The 9535-nt window shown below is 40.6% G+C and overlaps 1 protein-coding gene across 1 annotated transcript in view; it reads right to left on the bottom strand.

The window, feature by feature from the left end:
- Nucleotides 1–176: 176 nt before the first annotated feature.
- The window catches only part of LOC103147034 (rap guanine nucleotide exchange factor 4-like), a 27247-nt gene continuing 17888 nt past the window's right edge, over nucleotides 177–9535 (bottom strand). The window contains exons 9-29 of the mRNA XM_016677996.1: nucleotides 9375–9529; nucleotides 8959–9019; nucleotides 8068–8144; nucleotides 7378–7524; nucleotides 7070–7164; nucleotides 6416–6501; nucleotides 5555–5633; nucleotides 4932–5082; nucleotides 4743–4831; nucleotides 4635–4662; nucleotides 4460–4535; nucleotides 3847–3993; nucleotides 3649–3746; nucleotides 3439–3564; nucleotides 3149–3327; nucleotides 2968–3058; nucleotides 2791–2841; nucleotides 2061–2148; nucleotides 1788–1852; nucleotides 1623–1677; nucleotides 177–1306 (exon numbers count right to left, since the gene is read on the bottom strand). Of these exons, the coding sequence (XP_016533482.1) occupies nucleotides 1179–1306; nucleotides 1623–1677; nucleotides 1788–1852; nucleotides 2061–2148; nucleotides 2791–2841; nucleotides 2968–3058; nucleotides 3149–3327; nucleotides 3439–3564; nucleotides 3649–3746; nucleotides 3847–3993; nucleotides 4460–4535; nucleotides 4635–4662; nucleotides 4743–4831; nucleotides 4932–5082; nucleotides 5555–5633; nucleotides 6416–6501; nucleotides 7070–7164; nucleotides 7378–7524; nucleotides 8068–8144; nucleotides 8959–9019; nucleotides 9375–9529 (2072 nt within the window). The 3' untranslated portion in view covers nucleotides 177–1178. The remainder of the gene's footprint in view (nucleotides 1307–1622; nucleotides 1678–1787; nucleotides 1853–2060; nucleotides 2149–2790; nucleotides 2842–2967; nucleotides 3059–3148; nucleotides 3328–3438; nucleotides 3565–3648; nucleotides 3747–3846; nucleotides 3994–4459; nucleotides 4536–4634; nucleotides 4663–4742; nucleotides 4832–4931; nucleotides 5083–5554; nucleotides 5634–6415; nucleotides 6502–7069; nucleotides 7165–7377; nucleotides 7525–8067; nucleotides 8145–8958; nucleotides 9020–9374; nucleotides 9530–9535) is intronic.

Genomic DNA, 9535 nt, shown 5'->3' with positions numbered 1-9535 from the left:
CCGCAAATGAATGGCGCGTACATCTGCCCATTTTTCTCGGTGATAAAAGCGATAAACCTGCTCACCAGATTCTACAAGCCAGACTTTTCTATAAACTCAATCATTTGTTAGCTTACATGAGCTAGATCCTGTTCACATGGGAAGAAATTGCAGTATTATCAAGTCGTCAACACTGATAAATTTGCAATATTTTTTTATTTTATTTACAAGGCAGACTACACATACAATACACCTTACAGGCAGCTTTTTTGGGGGAAAAAAGCTACTGAATTTCTCAACACATCATCACAGCAAAAGATCGTGAGATCAAACGAAAAGATGAACGGCACGCACTCCGAATGTACACATACAAAAATAAAAACCACACAGACTGAACACAACTGGTAGATAAGACTGGGGGTTCCCTTTAAAAGCTCAACTAAATAAAATCACAACAGATCTATAGAGATCCAATCAGGTAATTTGCATTTTCCAAGAGATACTACTTCTCATCTCTTTGACATAAAATGTAATACTTTAGCGTCCCTTTTAAACACCTTCAGGGCTCAGATCAAACTAATACTCTTGTTAAATCATTTTCAATGTAACACCTATAATCCTATGGATTTTAAATACTTCGATTAGAATAATTTAGATTATTAGGCAAATATGTACTCTCAGATTTCTGTATATAATAGGATATTTTAAAAAAAAAGTCTAAAACACTAATGTTGGTAAGTGGGGAGTTGGTTCGACAGGCAGGTTGAGTCTTTCGTTGTAAACTCTGCTTCCTCTGGGTTTAACACAACAATACAGGACACTCTGATAGAAATCCACTGTATAGAACACAAAGCCTATGAAGTTCAACCATGCAGGATATTTGATTCACGTTCTATACACCACAGATCTATCTAGCGGCTCTGTAGAAACAGTACTAACTGGTACGATATGAACAATCGGTCAAGGATTTAAGACAGAGCAACGAGAGAGCAGCTGACCCGGTTTCCCTTCAGTCCAGCAGCGGTAGGCGGCGTTTTAACGGCACAGTACGAGTCCTTGAGCCCGTCACAGTTCTAGGAATCACTGCTGTGATTTGCTACTACAAGTCCACTTGTTGGGCTGCGTCAAACCGGTGACGCGTTTGTGTACTTTATGCTAACGTCACGGAGCGAAGGCGTCGGCGGTGGAGGGTTTGCGGCTCATGTCCGCCGAGGCTCCAGCCTGTAGGAGAGCTGCGTCAGCGCCCTCTGGTTGTCGATCACGCAGAGTTTCCTGACGTAGCCCCGCACCTCCGCCTGGTTCTTGTTTGGCTGGCAAATGTCGGGATCTGACGGAGCACAGGGAAACATTTGGTACCGGATCCTTCCCTCCCACGTTTTTCCACGTTTGTCACGTTGCAACCACAAACTTTAGTGTATTTACAGGGATCACAGAGGTTATGCAGCATGCATTACCACTATTTATTCTGATGCTCTAACAAAGCAATTTGCATCCAGAAGTAGCAAAATATATTATGCTATGCACCCCCACTAGCGTCCCTACGTGCCAAAAACTGGAATTTGGTTGTTGCAATGTGACAATATGTGGAAAAAAAGGGGAGCAAAATAGCAATAGCACTGCTGCTGAATAATGTACAAACTTACTGAACGGTTGGCTTCGACAGTGTCTCACTTGTCGAATTGTGTTTGCTATAATACGCTGATGAAACGATACCAGCGTGTTAGATTGTTATGTCTGAACGGGAGGAACTTTGATGCAATCGGAAAAAAATATTCATCTGACTTTTTTTTAAGATCAAAGGAACTCACCATTTTCTCAAAATTGACCATATTGTCAATACAAGTCTTGTTGCCCTCGTGTGTAAAAGTCATATCTGTAAAGAAGGCGGCAAAGATCATCTGTTAGCAACAAAAAGAGCAACGTGTTGCATATTTGGAGCACATAAAGGGAGAACTGGCGCTCTTTGAAGACAAGTTGTGTCTTGAAGTTTTTCTTGTTTAAAATGCTAGCTCAAGTCTGTGTTTGTGGGTATTTTATTTTAAAAAATATATCACAGACAACACAGTGGCTCTGAGTCGCACCTTTGAGAAGCAGCGGCATGAAGGGGATGATTGGTGGCTCCAGCTTGGTGACAGTGAGTCTGTAAGATCGGTGGTTTCTCGACGGGTCCTGTTGTAAAACAGATACATGAGGTTAATTTCTAAAAAATATAAAGGTCAAATCTCTACTTTAAATTCTCTAAATAAAATAAAAAGTATGTCCAGTGTTTAATTTCTTCCTTTGTTTTTGTACCAGCCTCAATTACTGACAACCCATGGTAAAGACATGGGAAATATTTTATTTTTTTCATTCAAATAGCATAACCTCAAATCAAAAAATTTTTTTTAATAAAAATTGAGAATATTTATTTAAGGAATAATTGTGTTTAACACAATCATAAGTAGTACAATTAAAGGTGCACCAGGCATTCCTGGCATATTTTCCAATCAAACAAAAATGACAAACATTAAAAATGCAAATATAATGTTAAATCTAACACTTCCATTGCTCGTCAATGATTGGTCAAATCAAGTATTTTCAGTCCTGATTTAAACAGTTTCTGCACATTTCAACACATCTTTCCAGTGGTGCCATTAACTGTGGTCACTGAATATTTCAGTGCAAAACAGTTTTTTTTAGGTTGCTATAAAGAAAAACAAGGCTAAGCAAGAAAATATGATCTTTGTTACTCTGATCTTACTGAATAAATGTCAAACATGTATAAAACATTGGATTAATTTTTTTAAAATGGCATTTCAACGCAAAGCTCACCATCATGTTCTCAAACTCGGCATAAAACTTCTTAAACTTGGTTGGGAGTTTCTGTCAGAGACAAAACAAAAAACAAAAACAGAATGTATATGACAGGAGATTTTTCTACAGTTCTTATGTAGATTAGGTTTACAGTAGATTAACTCATGGATTAGTTGGTTTTGCTGAAAGCTTTACCTCCCATGTCTGGCTCAGCCTGCTGACAGCAGGGTTGCTCATCCCCATAATGATGGCAAAGAATGAATTGAGGTTCTTAAATTCTCGACAGCTGCAGACGACCAAGGGAACACGTGCAGTAAAAGCCTGAGTTTCTTGTTGATATCAGCCAATATCTTTTACATTCACTAAATGTACTCACTGTGCAGCTATCTTGATGAATTTCTTAAGAAGCTGCACTCTCTTGCTGAGCTGAGTGCAGAGGCAGACCTCGGTGACCACCCACAGCTGAACCTGGTTGAATCTCCTCAGGAACAAGTCCAGATTGGCCGTGGTTCTTCTGAAGCTGTGGCGTCCAAACGTGTGGTAGAGCAGCTCATGCTGAGGGAAAGCACAGGGGAAAAAACCAAAAGAAAAAACCTCACAGTCATAAAACCTGTTTAATGTCTTCGTTATCTCACAGAGAAACTTGAGATTTTCAGCACACGACACCTCATGTACGCAGCTGAACAGCTCCCAGTCGAACATGGTCATCTGATAGGCCAGGTCCTTGGAGCTCATCAACTCGAAGGTTGACATGGAGCCGGCAGACGGGCCTTCCTGGTCCGGGAGAGGAGCCTGACGCAAACAGGAGCAACACGTTTGCGTCTTTATAAATTTGCGGGCCGAGACGAGAGACCGGCGGCCACGTCAGTCGCTCACCAGACCGCTGAGCTGCTCTCGAGGACAGGCGAACAGGCGACCGTTTATGCTCAACGTAGAAAACACCGACACGTCATTAGGTTTCAACAACTGCTTCTCTGTCACAGACAAAGGAAGGGGGAGGGGGAAAAAATCGCATTATATCAACGCTGCTGTATTAAAATCAATTTCTAGAAGCTCCGCGTTCTTTTTTCTCACCGCCGGCAGAGCTGAGGTGGACCAGCAGCAGCTCCTCAGTGGTGCCGAGTTTGTCCGACACGGCGCTGATGACCTCCTTCCCGGTCGCTGCCACTGGGATCCTGATGGTGGTGTAGGTGTGGTCGCTGCAGTAGACCTTCAAGAGGACTTCACGCAGGTAGAAAGACGATTGGAGAACCGAGGTAAGAGTTAGCCAGCTTCTAAACTGCGACGTCAGATTTAGCTTTTATCTCAAATCCTCTAAGATATTTTATTCAGCCATCACGCTGGCCAACGTTTACTGCAACGGTCAACAAGCCTTGACATAAATTCCTGCATTACTGATGGGTTTTGTAGCACTTTTTAGGTTCAACTCAGCCTGTAAGATACGAGTTATTTCAATGGTTTTTTTAGACATCTTTACCTGAAATGGCCTGAAATGTATTTTTAAAAATTCCAAAGACAATTCTGCTTATGTCTTCTTATCACGGCCTCACACTTAGGTGTGGAAAAAAAAACAGTCTTATCACTCAATATTTATTGAATTTGAATTATGACGCATTTTTCTAGCCAGTAAATTTCATAACAATCTACTGAGTAGCTGTCGGTGTCAAATGATTACAGGGCGACTTACTGTCATCTTGATTCCTAATTGGCTGTTTCTTCTGCAGCCGCTCCTCCCCGTTGCTGAACTGTCGAATCAGGGTCTTCTGTTGAATCACATGACATTACCCAGGTTACTGCGATGCATTTGGCGTAAGCCTAGCACAAACGGTGGACAGTAATACTCATCGGTGCTCTTTGCAAACCTTTTTAGCTGATTTGACTTCCTCTGAACTGCAAAGAAAACCACCACATATAACTTCAGGCTTACAGAAATCACACTCAGTGATTTAAATCGAGAATCCGATGCGTACTGTAGCTTCACCACTTTCTCCAGGTCAGGCACCAAGTCTTTGAGACCTCTCAGTGTCCGAGAATCATTGGACACGCTTCCGTACAGCTCCTTCAGGGAACAACAAGTCAGAGAGCGCAGAGCTCCAGAGGCAGCCAAGTTTTTTTTAATGGCTTCATTAAAAAATAAAATAAAATCATGCTATATTAACCTCCAGGAAAGAGATTGCAGCAGGCTCCTCCTGTAGCAGGTAGGTGTGTGTGTTCGCCCAGCGCAGGGTCAGAATGAGGGCCCTCCTTTTGTTGTTGAGCGTGTACTCCAGCCTCTCCTGCTCAGAGCCAGGGGGAGAGACCACGTGGTAGGTACACCCAGGGTTTAAGGAGAAGAACAAGTAAGAAGTAACACAGGTCCGATGCCGTACTGAACTTAAAGATTTTATTTTATCTAAGATGTTGATTTTTAAATCTGATTTTTTTTTTTTTTTTTTTTTTAGGTTGAATTGATACAGAATCAATCTGGATTCAAGATATTTCTCTTGCAGTCAAAGCCTTCACTTATGAGTTATTGCATGCATTAATTAAAGATATGTCAAGAGAATATGTTGTAGGTATTCCAAAAAGAAAACAAAAAAACAAAAACAAAAAAACGGGGATTTCATACAATTCAGGAAAAAAAACTAAGCCTCTGGTTGCCTGTGTGTTAATGATGAGAGCTAATAAGACATCGGTACAAAAGTTAATATAACGTAAACTGTTTAGGATGCATTACATTCATAGGACGCAACACTAACCCTAACACATGAAATGTTTGAAGATAAAAAGATAAAAAGGATATTGTGCCATTAGTAGAGGGCATAACTGGCTGTTTGGCATGAAGACACAGTGCATGAGAACAAAATCATCCACTGCTGGGTCTAAAAGGTAAGAGAAACAACAGAACAGAGTCAGGGGACAGATAAGAAGAGCATAGTGAAGCACAACACGCACACACACACACACACACACGCACACACACACACACACACACACAAAAGTTTCAAAAGGTAATGGTGATGAAGCTTACTGTACAGATCCTTCCTACTAGATAGACGACGTACAAAGGCCCAAAAGCTCCATAATCCATTAAACAGGTCATTCAGTACATCAAGAAATCATTCAGTCAACAGTGAATGTTTATTATTAAATATTTAAATTAGAAATTAACTAAAATGTGCAGTCATCGAGGTTTCTGTGCTGCAGCTCTTTCAGCAGCACTGAAAAACTGCTGTTAGCATCTGATTGGTTAATCTCCACAGCAACTACTTTAGACCAATCATCTTCATCGTAGCATTTTAACGATATTTCACTAGAAAAACAACTAATTTTGAACACAAGAGCATAAACAGAGACGCACTGTTGCTGTTCTCAGTGTTTTTGATGGTTAGACAATTATTTGTTTTTAGCTTTGGGTTTTGTTTGTTTCATTTTTTTTCCCTTCTTATTTGATATTTATACATATTATTCTAGTTTCCTCCCTAAGCCGTTTCTGCCCGCTTGCAGTTACTGATTGCTTTAAACTTTTTATTTCTAATTGCACTTTGAAGCGTATCACAGCTGGGTCATCTGTTTAATTTTCACTTCTTTTTAGAGTATATTTTCAATCAATGAAAAGTTGACAACCCCCCTGTATTTCGTATTTGTTTGTCTGTGCCGTTACCTGGCTCGTTGTGATGAATGTCCAGTCTCATAGTCTCCAGGAAGTGCTCAAGAATCTTCTCTGGCGTTCCTGATATCACAGTGTATCTGCAAGAAATTAGAAATAAAATTTTTAAAAAATTGACACAACATGACACTATCATGTTGTCTATTTTGGGGAAATTTCTTTAGGAACATAAACCACAAGTTAAATAATCAATCTGAAAGTATTACATGATATTTATGATTAAACTCAAAATCGAATCAAATCTTATTTGTGCAGCACATTTCAGCAACAAGGCAATTCAAAGTCAACAACTGAAACATTACATTTCTGCATTAAATATGCATTTGTTTACATTTTGATTAGAAGACTTGTTAAGTGCTCTGCATGCTCCAAAAATGAGGGTAATGTACAAATAAAACAGACATAACAGGTCTGTGAGTTTTCATCTTCTCAATTTGGACAATTTGACTCTAATTCTTAACTGCAGTGTATTTATGGCTTCAAACAGACTTATGTAAGTAAATGTTTACTCCATGCTGAAAATCATTTTAAACACATGATGATCCACTGTGGGAGGCAGACGCCGGGATCGGGGTGATCTGATCTAATCCTCTAAAAATAGTTAAGACCATCATGGCCATTATTTTAGGATCCACACGTATCACTTACTTGATGCTTCCCAACGTGGACGCCCTGTGGCTTTTTTCTAAAACCAGCACAGCCTGTTCATGCTCTTTCAAACGCACCGTGTTGGCTTCCACATCCTACGAAATATATTTAGAGCAGCGTCAGTGTAAATACAGGCTCTGCGGTGCAGTACAGCCGACCCGACACAGGAGGGAGACAAAGTCTAAGCAACAACGTTTATTGTATCTAATAAATAAAAAAACAAACAAAAAAAAACTTTTAAAATAGGGAACTAAATGTTTTGAGGTGTCTGTAAAAAAAAAAAAAGAAAAGAATAATAAGGGTCCAACCCTGAGTATCCTGTTGAAGTCCTCCTTATCCACACGGAGAAAGTGGCAGTTGTCCTCTCTCAGGACGATGGAGGCGGCGCGAGGTGAATCTGTAACCAGGGCTAGCTTGCCAAAGTCATCCCCCTCATGGAGTGTGCACACCACTCCCTAAAACATCCACAAAACGAACACAGAGAGAAGGTCGCAGTCAGACACAAAAGAACTTCGACACGAAGGCGGCCGGAGAGTCATCCGGAGCCCAGAAGAGACACCAGACAGGAGTGCAAGCAGGGGCAGCGATGAATCACCAGAGTCTGCCTGTTCGTTTGCAAAGAGCCAATTATTAATGGAAATGTGCGATCGCAGCGTGCATCCATTTGTTTGCACACAAGTTGCGCGGTGGGATTTTTTTTTTTTTTTTTTTTGTCTCTGCGTGCCATCCATCAGGCCGGTTAGTCACTGGGATGAGTCAAGCCGGGTCGTGGATGTTTTTGCCAAACTGCGTTGCCGGCGTTTCCCCGTCTCCAGAGGGCACAAATGCTCTTGTGCGTTCAGGCCAGACGCGATAACTTCTGCGGTCTCGTCCGTTACAGACAGATAAAGTGCTTTCGGATGAAGTGGAAAACCATTAAAAGGCTCATGTGTGAAATTCCAAACAACGAAAACACACCAGCTGATGTGCAGCTAGCAGACGAATGCATCCAGACGCACCTTGCCGTAGATGACCACGTTTACAGAGCCCTTCTGGATGATGTACCAAGAGGTGCCCTCCTCTCCTTGGTTGAACACTGGAAAATAAAAACACACACACACATATCAGTCGCATATAATCATCTTTACTCTTTTTTTACATTTTATTTTGTTAAATCTCAAACTGGTAAGTTTTATTGTAATTTTAGGTGATAGACTAAAAGACTCTAGCAGCTGAATTGTTCATGCTAAAGAAAAGCAACCCCACAGCATGATGCTGCCATATCCCCATCTTTGTGGGGATGGCGTTTGTATCATTAGTGCTTTGTGACACAAACTGTGTTTGCATGTTGGGCCAAAAAGTAAATTTTGAGTGGTCTGACCAGACCTCCTTTCTCCCACATGTTCGCTGTGTCCAAAGCTTGGCATGTTGTTTTATAAAACAAAAATAAATAAAACAAAACTCTGATTTAAAACCTTCCTCAACTTTCCTCCTGAACTATTTGGTGTGTTCCCCGTTATTTATGATTGAACTACAAACAGCTGGCACATATTTTTGAAGAAAATTGGTTGCATCAGATTTTATTCAGTGGTCTCAGTATAAAATTTAAACCGAATTTTCTGATTTTTATTTTGAATTTTTTTTTGAAAGATTACGTCTCCTTTCAATTCCAACTTACAGGTATGAACAACTTTTGTCTCTTACATAAATCTGTCCACCAAATCCACTGATTACACACCGCCTGTCTTTACAGGGACAATAAAATTAATAAAGTCAAACTTTTAACACCAACTTAATTACATTATTGGTACAGGATTCACTAAAACTACAGAAGAAATGGAACAAATTTAAGTAAAAGTCAATTTTCAGCAACATTTTTTTACAATACAGGCCAGTAACATAAAACTTACACACAGTTCCAGCTTTTGCATGCGATTCAAAAATCACAACACTTGCCAGTTCCCTCTTCACCTGCAATCAAAAAAAAAAAAATACAGAAACAAAACAAAAACCGTAAATCTATACAACCTCTGCTTATATGAAGAAAACCATCAATGTTTTCTTCACAATGGCCGCACATGCAGACCTCTAATCTTAACAGAAGACTAGATGATATTAATATCAACGGTGGCGTTTTTGATCTGATTACGAACCAAAGTTTTCAGTTTGATTCATCAAACCATGTAACACAAAACAAAACCTTCATGAGCCGACTTGAATTTCCACACTTTGCTACAAGGATCGAGAAATCTGTGTCAAGCTGTTCTGAGGAGAACTCGTTATTTGATGCCACTAAGGAAAACCAACAGTGAAGCAGCAGACTCACAGTGTTGGAGAGGTGAGATAAGGCCTTGATGTGAAGCAGCTCATCGTAGATGATCTCCAGGTCATCCGCCGTCCTCTGCCCTGGCCTACACACATACGCACGCACGCACCCACGCACGCACGCACGCACGCACGCACGCACGCACGCACGCACACGCACAC

This window comes from Poecilia formosa, unplaced genomic scaffold, assembly GCF_000485575.1.
Source record: "Poecilia formosa unplaced genomic scaffold, Poecilia_formosa-5.1.2 Scaffold172, whole genome shotgun sequence".
In the NCBI taxonomy this organism is placed as follows: domain Eukaryota; kingdom Metazoa; phylum Chordata; class Actinopteri; order Cyprinodontiformes; family Poeciliidae; genus Poecilia; species Poecilia formosa.
Note: the sequence above shows the minus strand (reverse complement) of the source record. Positions and strands in the feature narration are given on the sequence as shown.